The 15793-nt window shown below is 32.5% G+C and overlaps 1 protein-coding gene across 11 annotated transcripts in view; it reads right to left on the bottom strand.

The window, feature by feature from the left end:
• LOC145277764 (uncharacterized) overlaps nt 1-15793 on the bottom strand; it is a 513076-nt gene that overhangs the window by 232701 nt on the left and 264582 nt on the right. For 8 of the 11 annotated variants that reach the window (XM_080129496.1, XM_080129499.1, XM_080129500.1 and 5 more), the window contains exon 5: nt 12932-13009. The exons of the other annotated variants lie outside the window; for them this stretch is intronic. In XM_080129496.1, the coding sequence (XP_079985622.1) occupies nt 12932-13009 (78 nt within the window). The remainder of the gene's footprint in view (nt 1-12931; nt 13010-15793) is intronic. 11 annotated transcript variants of the gene reach the window in all.

Here is a 15793-nt window from a genome sequence, read left to right as displayed (position 1 = left end):
CATTCGAAACAGAAGCTATTGAATGAGGATATGAATTAATCTTTATGTTATTAGTTTGTTCCATGCAAAACTAATGAAAAATATCAGACATAAAAAAAAAAAAAAAAAAATTCCGAATCGACAATTCTATTATATAAAATAGTAAAATTGTTTCAGAATGTTTTAGATGAAGATTAATAATTTGTTTGATTTGGATTATTCGCACTACTGTCCTCACCTTTTTTGTTATTTTCACGTTTCGACTAATATAACCTTCGACCTAAGTGCATCTACATGTGTGTACCTTACTTGCCATAAGTAGATTTTTAATAATATAATCGAAGTATCTCCTCTCTCTCTCTCTCTCTCTCTCTCTCTCTCTCTCTCTCTCTATATATATATATATATATATATATATATATATATATATATATATATATATATATTTATTTATTTATTTAAAGCAAGAGAAAGAGAGTGAGAAAGAGATAGTGGAAAAGATTTATGGCAAGTAGGCTTCAGAGAAACGCTTATGTTTCATTTCCAAGAAGATATAATCAGACTAATTACATGAATTTACATTCTACAATGATTTGTATAGTTAAGCAGTGCCCACTTTAACTGTCAACCAATCAGACTTGTTGAATTTTCCTCCCATTAAAATGTCACATGATTAAACAAACATAGCCGAAATCATTTGTTTTGTTGAATCATGGAAGACTTAACTAATTGTGATGTGACAATTAGGTAGATAACATTGGTTAGTGTTGAAATTGACAAAAAATGTGAGTAGTTATGGTTGTGTTTTTAAATAAAAATCAACTTTTCGGCTGTCTGATTTTGTTACAATAATGAAGAAGCAATTTTTTTTTTATCGGTCGACCTATACAATGAACACCCTGCATAATTTGACCTGGAAACCAACGAAAAAAAAATAGAAAGTTGCTAACTGAAAAAAAAAAAAATACTTTAAATTTACTGATTAGATATATATAATTAATTTTCTCAAGAGAAGTTGCAGATTGTATTTACATTTATTACTTTTTTTACAAAGTATTTAACAACAAAAGACGTGTTTATGTTTTTAAATGCACGCTGAACCGAACACACGCACACAAACACGCATGCATATGTAAATGTACTGAATATCTATTTATTTATTTTTTTCTCCAGAGAGGTTGCATTTTGTATTGTTTATTTTCATTTATGATTTTTTTGGCAATTGTTTTAACTTCTAATATGTCTCTTAGTGATGCCATATCTTTAATTTTATAAATCGTTTGTTTATAAGGGGAAGAATAGAATTCTGCAATATGAGAATTTTCAGAGCTCAGACAATCAGAATGGACAGAATTTGGCGAGAGAGCTGTTATTATTTATGAATTGAATATCAGGAAGATTATGTTAAATATACATCTATAGGCCCGTTACGATCGGTGTAATCACACTGTTTGTGGAAAATGTAGAATTGGTCCTGGTGATTAAATATTTAGAGATAAATAGGAACTTCTTCCTCTAAAGATGTTATGATTGTGATGATGTTGCTCGTTGGATGCAATGTAGAATTTTATTATCACAACTGAATGTGTCTATAATGGTGTTCAAAACCTACATAAGATAGTGGCTATTAAGCTAGATGTATTGAATTTATACATGACATCTGCTGTTGCAAACCTATGATACTTTGATCCAGAGGGGAATTTCCATAGTTATTTTATTATAGAAGATAAAACGGGTTTTGTACTTCAAGATTTTTTTGGTTTGACACATAATAGAACTGTTCCCACTATCAAGTCATTATGTCATCAAGGTTTTGTACAATAGCCCTATTGTTCTTTGTGTGCATAAGTACAAAGATAGTAACAATCGGATCATAAACATAATACAGATGATGATAAATTTCATGCCTGCTTGTAATTGGATCTGGCATGAATTTTAAAACATCAACAGCTCTTATTTCTAGTAGGACATTCTTGAAAATTCTTTCTCCATTTCCCATCTTTCCAACCTAACTAAGGAAAAAGATGCAATTGTATCCTAAATAAATCTTTTTTTTTTCCTCTTCAAGAAAGTTGATTATTAATGGATCATTTTCCACACAACAATCTGGTGTTTCTTGGCAGCCGATCCTTAAGAATTGGCACCAGTTTCTGTTAGATAGAACTGATTCCATCTAAGAAAAATAATGTTTTAAGGTGAATAAGTATGTCCTTAAGTTATCTCTCTTGATCTAAAAAGCATTTTGGAAAGCAGAGTTATGTGCCCTTGCATTTGGGCCAGACGGTAATCGAACAACAAACCGGAAATATTTCGTTCAGTGACAGACAATTAAATACTTCCTAATTTCAAAATAATTTCTTTTCAGTTGCATTATATAACAAATAATTGTCATTATCTAGCATCACATTCATCAAAATTATTTCTTCATATTTGTGCATTACCATTCACAAGATATTTTATTTCAGATTCAGATAATCGTTTGCTAAAACCAGAAAACAAGCACTACTTTTAAAATCAATAAGTCCTTTAGATTAACAAAAAAATGATTTTTTTTTTGTTTCATCAATTGTGATCCTCAACTGATGCTGCCGCATGTAACCTTCAAAAACTGGATAGTTTACTAATATCAAACTATAGAAAATTGTACAAGTAAAAAGTTATCCAACTAGAATGTTTAAAAAGATTTAACTAGAACTACCTCAACTTGCCCATTTGGCATAATTGTTACTGCGTTCGCTAATGGGCTTAGAAAACTGGTGTTCAAATCTCAATCGAATCATACCAAAGACTAAAAAATGGTACTTGATGCCATCTCCCTAAACAATTAGCATTGTAAGGTAGGGATAAAAAATGAATGGAGTAATCCTGGAAAAGAAGTGGTGACCTCCCTTACATCCTAATGAAAAATGACAGTTGGACACTTTATAGCTAGAAAATTCAGTCAACTGATAGTTGTGGGAATCTTGATAGAATTAATATGTTTATTTACTTGCCAGTTTTCTTTTATATTCAAGGTGTATATCTACATATAAGCTAATTTAATCCCTCCCCCACAGAGAAATAAACGTCATCTGTGATTAGGTGATTATGAAAAGATAATTTATAAGAAACTAAAATATAGTATCTTAGGTAGGTATAATGACGTTGTCATGGTCACCACAGCTTTCATGATTTTAGGGGTTTCACATTCAAGAAAAAAATATTTTTTCCATTTGATCCTGATGATTTAGAAGAATGTTTCGGTCAATATTTAGTTAACATCTTTGCATAGCATAAAACTGACATTGCGCACTTCATAAATCCTATGAAATATCGTAGAATTACATGTAACATGTGAAAAACACAGTTTGGAGTTAATTCTTTCAAATATAGAAATTGCTACTAATATGATGACCAATTGTATTGAAGAAAATAACGAACAGAGAATCATCATTGATTCAATCTGACTAACTCGTTTGGCATTAATCAGCAATGCATGTGAAGTTTTGTTTGAGATTGACATTTCTGACATCACAAACAAGTTCCAGAAATACCTGTGGTATCATGGATAAAGTACTTGGTAAAATCCAATTGTAAATTATACTCTTCTGAAGGTTGAAGATTCAATCCTTGGAGGGGGGGGGCATTCAAAATACAATTACCAATTACATAGGACTGATGGAATGATAGCATGCTATTCTCATAGATTAAATAAATTGTTCTAGTTGAAATTCCATGTGGATTCCTGAATTCGACAGAAAAAATTCTCAAGTCTGACAACATACATCTGAAGAAGGTTGGAGGTTACATCAACTGAAATGTTGTGAAAATAACACTTAAGAGTAGTCCGAAGAATACAAATATTATGAAGTTCCTCTCCACTAAATCTAGAAATTATCCCTTACAAGTTTTATATTAAAACGATCTAGACAACTCATCTAGTAGGCGTCCATGACACTTCTGGTCATAAGTTATCTAGATAATGTCATAAAGGATCTCTTTTTCTTGGTTTGATAGGTGATGTCACAAAACTACAGGGTGACTCAAAAAACGGGCCCCAACTCTAATTAGGCCCTGTTTCTTAGTGTTTTATTCGAATGAAATGAAATTTTGGTCATAACTAGTTTATTATATTCAAAACATCACACCAAAACACTAGGGTCTTTGGCCTTTTTTTTTCTCCGTTCTACAGCACATGTTCTAGATGGCCTCCATTTAGCTTTTTTTCTTCATTTTTTGAGTCACCCTGTATAAAGCCGCTCTTCTCCCTGTTCTCTTTCTCTCTTAATTGACTGTGACACCATCTGCTGAGTCCGGTTGTTACCCATGTTTTGATAAATACCAGTAGCTTTTAGTGAGGTCACCAAGTGTGCACGGAGGAAAGCAAGCTCCACAGAGTAGTATAATACAGATATACTTTCTTTTCATCTCATATTATTTCTGAAAGTGTTCGTACAATGCCCAAAGGCGAATATGTGTACCATTTCAATAACTGTGTCTATTTTGTAAAGTTTTGTTTTTATGTGTGCTAGTCTAATCCAGCGCCCGGTGAATATTTCTTCTGCAGTAAAGCCTCGACTTGTTTGCCATTTTAAGACAAACTAAAAAGAAACAAGAGCCGAGTGCATGACAAAGAATCTAAAACAAAAAATAACCCAATTCTTAAAATACAGGAAAGGTGAGATTAGGAAGTGCATATTCCTGCGCTAAAAAAAGAATTCCATTTAATCCAAAAGCATTTGGAGTAGGAGGGAAGGAGGTTAGCTTAACGAATTAAATTGCTACAAGCATAATATTAAAGAATGGTTGACATATGGGCAACTGAACTAATTTTAAAACAGTGTTACATGTTTTAAGGAGAAAAAATCCTGGGAAAATAAGCTGTAAGGAAAGAACAGTATCATTACTTATGAACAGTTAACATTGATTATGTGCTCTTTATAGTCTTCATATCAAAGTTATTAAGTTATTATTAATCTAACATATAAAGTTATCTAAAGTTATTAATCTAACATATAAAATTATCTGGTCGGATTTTCAAAATCAGATCCAAATAACATTTTAAGTTGAGAAATCAAACTTTGCTTCTGACTAGAAATTTTAATGAATTTTTTTTTTTTATGGAAATCGCTTCAGACAAGGCATGAAACCACTTGATGTAAGAAGCTAAAAAGAAAAAGTGATGGTTATGGTAAGTAAAGGAGATGACTATTGACTTTAGTCTTGAAGGAGGAGGAAAACAGTCAGCAGGAAGAGAGTTCCACAAACCTGCAGGTTTAGAAAGAAGCTACCGGAATAGGAAACCATATTATAATAAGGTACCTAAACAGCGAATTGATAGAGACCACTAAATGGGATCGATTAACGAATCAAATAGTAAAGAACGGTTGACATATGAGTAACTTAATTCTAAACCTATGTGCATTTTAAGGAAAGAAAACAATGGCAAAATAAACTGCAACCTTACATTTATTTTCCTAATGTCTAGCAACCAGAAAAGGCTAGCATAATTGTATATGTTACCATTGTTTATGTAGTCCCTATTTACTTGTTTTCCCACAAGAGCAGAATCAGCCAAAAGGTTGGTTTTTAATGTGGCAAAATGGTCACTTTGAATTGGAGAAAAAATTACTGAAGTCTAGAAAGAGCTCTCCCTTATTGACTGAGGACAGAATAGATGAAGTGCAATACCAGAACAGATACTGCACTTTAATCTCAATCAAAAGGCTGGGGAGTTTATTGCTTATGTAGTTTCTTTTAGCCAAATTAATAAGAAATAATTTAGATTTTTTAAAAAGTTTTTATTATGTAAAAAAAAGAAGAATTTATATACAGACAAATCATCAGATTCATTCCATACATAAACTGGATTAATAAAATCTTTTTCTCAGTTTGACAACAAAAAAATAGAAAAAGACAACAGGCTAGTAAGAGAAAAGAGACAAGTAACTTTTTTTTTATTCATAACATAGCAAGAACTAGTCTAGCTACAACCAAAGCAAAGAATTTTCCTCCTCTCTCTGCCAAGAATTAGATGGAGATCCTTGAACACAGTTTCTTTCCTAGAACACCCCATCTATGGTAGAAGACCCCATGAGTCTGCTTCCACACCTACTACAGTATGGTCGTCGTATTCAAGTCTGATGTAAACAAATACTTGTTGAGCTGTTCTCTTGGAAAATCAATCCTCTTACAAAAGCCTTTGACCATTCTATTCAGTTTCCAACGACTTCATGGCAGTGACCAACATCAAATTAGCAATTTTCCTAATCTTTATTCTTCAGTGTTCCCCTTCCTCAGACCTTGATAAGTAGTGATCCATCAAAAAAAAAAAAAAAAAAAAGTATTTAACATATAAAATAATTTTGCTAGATTTTCTGATTACCAACAAGTTGAAAATCAAACTTTGGTTCTGACTAGCCAAATTTTTATTTGTTTTTACTGTACTGTGTTATTGGCAATATAATGACGTACTTAGTTACAATTTATTCAGATGACTACTAATATGAAGTATTTTTAAATAATCACTTCAAAATAAAATCAGTATATAAAGTTATTTGGTTGGATTTTTAAAGTCAGACCAATATAGCATGTAAGCTGACACATGAAACTTTATTTGACTAGTCAATTTTCATTTGTTATTGTTGTATCATTGTTATTGGAATATAATAACGCACTTAGTTCGATCCAGACGACTTCTAATATGAAATATTTTTAAATAATCACCCCAAAATAAAAATCGGTGTATGAAGTTATCAGGTTGGATTTTTAAAGTTAGATTCAAATAACATTTAAGTCGACAAATCGAACTTTGCATCTAACTAGCCAATTTTCATTTGTTATTGTTATCCAGTGTTATTGGCAATATAATACATACTTAGCTATAATCTATCGCGTATTCTTCTAGTTTTATATATAATTAAGATCTGATGCAAAGCAAAGAAATGCAAAAGAAGAAAAAAATTGATATAAAAGGATTTTGGTAATTGGTTTTAGATAAAGAAACTTAACAGAAGTTCGGCAGATAAGTTTAACTTGAAAGTAAAGAAATGAAAAAAAATGAAAAAAGAGAAAGACACAACTTCAGTAGCAGGTAAATATGTCGAGAATGTCAGAAGGAAGTAGATAATTTGACTGTATGTTTCTCTCTTGAAAGCAGAATCAAATAATTCTGCCAGAAATAGTACAGTCTTTCTTGGATAACAACTTTCTGAGGTTTGTTGTCCTTGAAAAAGTTTCCCAACACAATGAAATCTTGATAGTTTTATTGAAAGTGCTTCGCTACTGCTGCTGCTACTGATGACGCTGGTGCTTGCTGAGTATTTTGACTTTCAGAGAGGAGATTGTATATCACCACCATCAACATGATTACAACTATATGCCGTTTCCTTCCTCTTTTACATTCACTGAGAGAAATTGGAAAGTGGCGATGATGAAGTGAGTAATGATGCAGACTGACAACCTGGGTGTGCCTCAGTGGTGTGCAGAGGAGGCATGGTACAGGTGGTGACCCGAGGGTATCAAAAATTGCTGGGGTAGGTGGTAGGCCACCAATCATTTAAATTATCTCCCTATCTCATAATATTTCTAGTACTAGGACTTCTGCTTGACTCCTTGGGGTATAAAATCAAGGAGTTGACCCAATGCATCACTTTGAAACACAATTTCAAGGCGTAAACGGTCCAAATGTGTGCTATATTTGTTCATTCCCTATAGACTTGAAAACAGCTGGACCGATGTTTACGAAATTTCACATAAAAATACTTTATGTGCCTGGTAGTGTTTTAGATAGGTTTTGCATTGAAATATCTTTGATAAGTATCGATAATCGAAAAATTCTGATGAAAGGAACAGCCGATTTTGATAAAAGTTAACACCTTATACGGCCTAACATCACAAATGCATTTGAGAAGTTTTATTACTACACAAGCAGAAAGACTCGACTTATAAAATCAACAGTAGGTTTTTTGATATGACAGGCGTGCATTCGAAATGAATGTTTCTGTTTGGAGCACAATTGAAACATCATAACTAACTTTTTTATTTTAAACTTTAATTCAAGCCATTATACATAAAATGATTTTATAAAATCAACAGTAGGTTCTCTACAGTGCAATGTAGACTACAATGTATGGTGGACTAAGTCACTGCAGAAAGACATGCAAAGCTTCCTTTTGGTGCACTGCAATGGGTCCCCAACTAGAGCAGGCAATTAATCGATTTGACAAAAAGATTTTTTTTTAAATTTTTTTTTTACAGTGGTCACCACTTATCAAGGCCCGGAAGCCACTCAGGGATAAGGGTTATTGCAAGTACATTACGTTAATGTGGAGATTTGATAAAGTGTTTACTTAAGGGGGCGGTTCATTAGGAATTTGTTAACATTGGACTTGAAGACATCCAAGTTGTATTCCGGTGGGAAGCAGGCAGATGGAACTGAGTTCCACAGGCATGCAGTTCTAAGAAAGAAGCTTTGTTCATGGAATCCACGTTTTGATTTAGGCACAGATAAAGAGTGGGGGAAATTTTTCACAGTGGATTCAGCTAGACGGGTGTTTTTCGTGAAAGATTGGCGAGGGGGGACCAGAGATTGGAGTTCAGACGAGCACCTGCCATGGAAATAACGATAAAACAAGGATAGGCTCGCAACGTCTCTTCTGTGGGAGAGAGGTTGCAGGGTAGACAAAAGGGCATCCCCTACTAAGCCACGAAGTCTATTTTGTACTCTGTCAAACAGGATAGGCTTTTTTTTAGCAGCCCCTGCCCAGATATGGCAGCAGTATTCCATCCTTGGACGTACTTGGCAGTATTCCATCCTTGGACGTACTTGGCTTAATAGTAATTAACTCTTGTTTTTCAAAGAAATATGCAAATTCGTTAACTGTCATGTAGTCGCTCGCATATCCATAACAGAGTATATTAATAAGATCATTTTTATAGTTTTTAAATAGAAAATGTAAGCTTTTAACATCAATGTCAGGATGAGAAAAAATTCAACTTTATAAGTATATGTGTGTGTGTGTATATATATTTCAGTTTATTCATAAAATTGCACACACTATAATCATTTTTAACTTCTTTAAGTTCTCAAAATATATTACTCTGTCCCAGGATAGGTAAAATTAATTCTTGGAACAGAACTGTTTTACACCTCTTATGTCCCCTTGCGAAGATTAATAACGAGATATAATGCTACTAAACCTTATGTATAGAATCCTTATTTCATGATTTTGATTCTACAAAATGCCTCAGATTTAATTCTTTAGTTTAAATGGTTTTAAGAAGAAATTGAAATTAAAGGATTCTTGCTTAAATAGTGTCTGAGGATTAAGCATCAAATTCAATTCTAATCTGATATATTTGCATGAGATTAGGTCTTACATCTAGAATCCTTATTCGATTTTGATAAAAATCCATTACATGATTTTGATTCTATTAAATTTCTCAAATTTATGGTTTAAACTTTTTTTACTGCGTGATTTAAAAAGAAATTGAAATTCATGGAATTTTGCTTAATTGATGTTTACAATCAAATTCATGTACATCTGAAATATTTTAATCAATAAGTTTACAGTACTGTCTGAATTATACCCATAAAAAAAAACATTCAGTTTGATTTCATTATAAAAATGTCATCGGTTAAAGTGCATGCGGTTGTAAGGCCCCAATTTGTGAGCTTTGTAGAGTGTGACGTCACTCCTTAATTGCCACTCTGACCAGGAGTGATAATAGCTCTAACAGTCGCATCTGTAGATGAAATAAAAGCTATCGTTTACAAAATCTACGCCCGTTCAACAAATTAGTTTACAAATTAATTATATGCAAAACATAAACAATTTTAACAAAATGAACCAACGATGGTTGACCCAACAGCCAACTAACCAACCAATATTCTAACAGATCTTGTTGGCTTTATATTTTTTGCCGATGATTGATATTGCTTTAAAATCAATGCGACTTATGAAGATTATATGTCGAAAAATTATTAATAATTATTAGTAATAACTTGTTTAAATAATAATCGGCATTGATCTGTTTGTTTAGATTTTTTTTAAATTAAATTATTAAGCATCTGAAAGAAAAAACCCTGCATATGAAATGATTTTCATTTTTAAAAGATATAAACGTCTTTTTTTTCTCGTTTTGTTTTAGTTTCTCACTAACTTGATAATAATGTTGTTATCTTTAAGGATTTTAAATATTCGAGTATAAAATCATATTAAAATGATTGTGAGCTTTTGTTTAATCGTTTTTTTTTGTTTGTTTTTTTTTAAATAATTTTCTTTCCACTCTCAAGAAAGTTTCATGTTTCTTCAACCTGAAGAAATTACGACGAAGTAGATCTTTCAGGGAGAGAGAGAGGGGGGGACATATATATATATATATATATATATATATATATATATATATATATATATATATATATATATATATATATATAGAGAGAGAGAGAGAGAGAGAGAGAGAGAGATACAGACAGACAGACATAGACAGAGAAACAAAGAGAGAAATAGTTATATCAAGAGATCTGCTTATAAAATCTCCCTCTCTCTCTCTCTCTCTCTCTCTCTCTCGTCGACACCCCCTTGCAAGAACTGCAAAACCCCTAGCGTCGTCATCTCCCTTAACAGAGATATACATGTGAATGGAGACTGTGAATTTGATATTCCCTAGACACTTCCTCCTACGGGGGAAGCCAGATCAATTCACCTAAATTGAATACCGATGACTATATTTAGCAGAGTTTCATATTAATGTCTTTTTTGCACGCTTTGGCATGTCTAGCAAAAAAATCCAGCGACGATAAAGAAATTGAAACATGTGACGTCCCAGAACATGGACTTCCTGTGTTCGAGCAGAGGCATTGTAATTCTGGTAAACTTGCCAGAATTACAATGTTCCCTCAAACAAATTGTTATTGTCAAAATGTTGATATTCTCACAATGAGAAATTTACCCTACCCCTCATCTTGCTCCCCCCCCAAAAAAAAACACCAAGGCAGCAGGTGTTGATTAAGTGAGTTTAAAAATAAAGACTATAAAACCTAATCAATGGCAAAGTATGAATCACACAGTAAAACCTAAAACAGCACACAATTCTTGCATTATTATTATTATTATTATTATTATTATTAACAACAGATAAGCATGTTAGTGTTATAGCAAATGGGTATACGCACACAAGCAATAAAAAAAAATAAAATAAAATTAGTCATAATGCAAAATTAGTGCTTTCCGAGTTGCAATACACGATTAAAAGAAGTTCAACAGTAAAAGTTTGGCAAACATAAATGTCAACATTATGTGAATAAGCGAAATCAAAACAAGATAGCAACTGAATTTCACCTAATGTTGTGTGATTTCGTTTATTAACATAAATATTGACACATTTTAAGCGTGCTTTTCTCAAGTTTACATGTGTAATAATAAATGGATTTTAAATTAAATGAGTTCTCATTTAATAATATATCATAAGAAAATACAGCAACAGTAAACCATTTTTACTGCCTATACGGGATTTCCCCGAATTTTGCTCTGACCGCTACCTTTAACATTTGCAAAGATTTATTAACAATTGCAGTACGGATGAATATATTTTGTTTTTATTAAATAATTGCAGGGTGTACGCCACTCGAGGTTCCACTGTATGTGTTTTTATTTTAACTTCATCATGAACATTCATCAGTGCTAAAATATATAAAAAAAAGAGTCACCGCCACTTTATATATATATATATATATATATATATATATATATATATATATATATATATAGAGAGAGAGAGAGAGAGAGAGAGAGATGTTTTTATTTGTTTTTTTTTTGTTAGCGATACTCTTTGAACGAATTCAATTATTTATACGAAAGTGCATTTTTACCTAAATGCGAGTTGGGAGTAATTTTCCCTCTGACCAATTTGGTACCCCCTAAATGGGGAGCGGCATATATATATTATTTTAAAAACATAATTATCCACTGACACGTGTTTCGTCGTCTACGACTCATCAGAGTGGCTGAATCTATCGAGAGACGACGAAACACGTGTCAGTGAATAATTATATTTTAAAAATAATATATATATATACACACACACACACTAGAATAATACTCATCACAGGATGGGTGGAATTAATTTGACTTATATCATAAAAACTAGAGAAATTTTAAAATAAAAATATTAATAATTGGTTCAGGGCTTGGGACAAGAATACCCCAGGTTCCTTCATTAATTCTGAAGAAACACTGCGGATTGAGAATAATTAAAGAATATGATCAATCACACTTATTTATTTAATATATTGGTGATGTCAAAAGCAGATCTCTTTTGGTTAGGATCAAAGTGTAGTATCTGTTTAGATACAATACTTCATCTGTTCTCTCGTCAATCAGTGGAGAAATCCTTCTAGACTGAAACAATTGTAATTTTTGTCCCAATCCAGATTACCTCATTGTGGAGAGGTAGATTTTCCCCATGTCTAACTCTGTTCTTGTGGGGAGGCAAGTAAACAGGGACTCTGCATGACTTCTTACAAGCACTCAGAGAAGCAAGCTTTATCATATGTAGCTCAATCCTGCCCAGGCGGTCGAGTGGTTCTACAGAGAGTAGTGCAGAGTCCCTGTATTTAGAGGAAGGTTAATAATAGGGTGCAGGTGAATCTCAAACAGGAAGCACGCATAAAACAGCTGTTAAAGTTATTTTGGTTTAAAATAAAATGAAAAAAAAAAGGAAATCCTGCAGTGAAGAACACACACAGAGTAAGCATGTTGTTGGCAGTATGTGATGTAGTAATAGAAAAAAAAAAGAGTCAGATTTGGAAGTATACGTGCAATATGCACACACATACGTCTATATTAAATAATGACCGGCATTAATTATTATAAAACTACCAACAGCCAAGCAGGAAAAAGAAGCAACATATTATTATTCAGCAAGGGGAAGGCCACACCAAAAAATTACTTCTTTTATCTTGCTTTACCTTTGCTGTCTTGAGATGTTTACGGGTTTTGTGGCCTCGAAAACCAGCTTGAATCTTTGTAGCTGCATTTGTTTTCATCTAAACATCAATGCACATACATATATAGTTATACATATACATAATGTGACAAATAAAGGATAAAATAAATCCGATATTATGAAATAAAAAGAGGAAAAAAGGGGAGGTCTAAAGCTCAAAAATCATTCTCAACGTTTTCATCCAACTGTTACGACGGCTTTATTTATCACTTTGAAACTTGACTCTTGATAAAGCTCTCGTAGGAGTTGATCAAAACGTTGAGATATGTTCTTAAGCTAGATTTTTCCTTTTTAATTTTATCTCATATATAATCGTATGCATGTATTTAAAAACAAACAAACAGAATACTTAAAACAAAAACAAAAAAAATATCAACAAAAAGGTATAGATATATATTTTTTCATAATATTTTAAAATTAAAACCGAATTGGATGTAAAAATAATGTGATAAAAAAAATAGATGAAAACATGTAATTGCTGTATCAATTTATAATTATTCATCTTTTACTGTTTAAAAGACATGGTAACCAAGGAAAAATATCTTGAAATGTATGAGTTATTTGATTGATGAGTCAGCCATAAATAAAATTTGACCAATAAATGCAGTTTCACACTGGCGTCGCAATGATTGTTATATTTGTACCATTCTACCATCGTCTCCTCCCCTAGAAGTTCACAAGGACACATGACACAACAGATGCAAATGATAAGTATAAACCGTTCTGAGCGACAGTCTTCTAGAGTTTGATCGTTCAATATTCAATATGGCGGTGCTCAAAATACAATTACAAATTACTTAGGACTTTTATCTGGTCATGGCCGACAGAACCAGAGCAAGCCACCGTTTCGATTAAAGAAAAAGTTCAACAAAGAGTCATCAGTAGAACAAAATACATCTGAAAGAGGTCTCATATTTTTGCTAGGCAGGAGGATTATATAATTGTGAAAAAATTTATGTAATACGTTGTTAAAGTATTAGGTTGGTGCAAAAATAATGCCGTTTTTTTGACATTCAACTTCAAAAGATCATAACTCCTTTCATAATAAACTTTATTAATCGTAATAAGAACCATTAGAATCGACACATTTTTGCCAACGAGAAACAAGTTTATTTATCCCATTAGCATAGAATTCCGGATTTCTGGCAGCGATGAGGTCATTGAAGGTCGGTTTGGCATCATCTCGGCTTTTGAAGCATTTTTCGTGCAGGAAGTTGTCAAGATGCTTGAGAAAGTGATAATTGGTGGGCGAGAGGTCTGGTGAATATGGCGGATGAGGCAGAGTCTCATAGTCCCATTCGTTCAACTTCTGAAGGGTCAGTTGAGCAACATGCGGGCGAGCATTGTCATGAAGGAGAATTGGTTCCTTCATATTGACCAATCTCGGCCACATACATTGGAGCTTCTGGTGCATTTAGTCAATTTGTCGGCAGTACTTCGCCGTAATTGTTTTGCCTGGATTCAAGAAACTGTGATGGATAAGACTGACCGCAGACCACCAAACAGTCACCATAACCTTTTTTTGGTGCAATTTTGGCTTTGGGAAATGTTGTGGAGCTTCTCCGGCATCTAACCACTGTGCCAAACATTGCAGATTGTCAAAGAGGGTCCACTTCTTATCACATGTCACAATCCGCTCGAGAAATGGGTTGTTTTTCTTGTGTAGAAGACACCTGAAAACGACAATTGTTTTGATTATCATTCAATTCATGTGGCACTCACTTATCCAACTTTTTGACTTCCCTATTTGCTTTAAATGGCGAATGACTGTTGAGTTCAACAGCAACTTCTCGTGTGGTTTTGCGAGAATTGGCTTCAATTAAGACTTTCAAATGTTCGTTATCAACCACAGTCGGCTGGCCACGACTGTCTTCATCTTCGAGGCTCTCGTCACCATTGTGAAATTTCTTTAGTCACCGTTATGCCACACGTTCGATATTGGTTCCTGTTCCAAATGCATCATTGATATCGCAAGCTGTCCCGTCAGCTTTTCAGCCTATTTTAAACTGGAACAAAAAAATCGTGCAGATTTGAATTTTGCCCATGCTGTTGAAAAAAGCCTGCAAAAAAATGAATCAAGCAGTTGAGAACGATAATGAATAACATGATTCGATAGAGTGAAAAACGCGCTTAAATGCTTATAACATGGTAATATATATCAATAAATTAACGTAGAAATCATATATAAAAGTAACATATGTGAGAAAACAATAAGATAAATTGTTTTGGACTAATAAAATAATTTTCAACACTATTGATAATGCTTATATCAATTTATTTATTTTTTATTTTATTATCACTTATGTTTGAATTCATGTTTCAAAACACAATGTAAAAAATAAATCTATAACGTCACATCAAAACTAATTCTTTTGTTAAGGTAACATTTTAAGCACATTTTATCAAAAAAAAAAAAAAGAAGTTCTAATAGGTCAATTCATGCAATCTCAGACTGAAGATCCCAAGATTTCGGTTTCGATTTCTACTCATGGCATTCCTTTTTGTTGCAAATTTATTATTTATTATGAATGTAATATTCGCTATTTTTAAAAGTACATCTCTGATATTTCAAAATAAGACAAATTCTGCAATGTATTTATGTTTAAAAAGTTGTGACTAATTGACATAGAGAAAAAAATTTCTATTTATATCAAATTGTATTTTCAAGATAATATATTTTAAAAACCTATAGAAGTTGTAATAAATTTATATTTATTATATGAACTTCAAAATTGTACAAATTTGGAGAAACTGAATTCATTGTGTAGCTGCTAAAGTTATAAAAAAGAAGAATGTGTAATTTGTTAGAATAACCCGAAGGAAC

This window comes from Euprymna scolopes, chromosome 6 (assembly GCF_053919585.1).
Source record: "Euprymna scolopes isolate OS-2025 chromosome 6, ASM5391958v1, whole genome shotgun sequence".
Taxonomy (NCBI): Eukaryota; Metazoa; Mollusca; class Cephalopoda; order Sepiida; family Sepiolidae; genus Euprymna; species Euprymna scolopes.
Note: the sequence above shows the minus strand (reverse complement) of the source record. Positions and strands in the feature narration are given on the sequence as shown.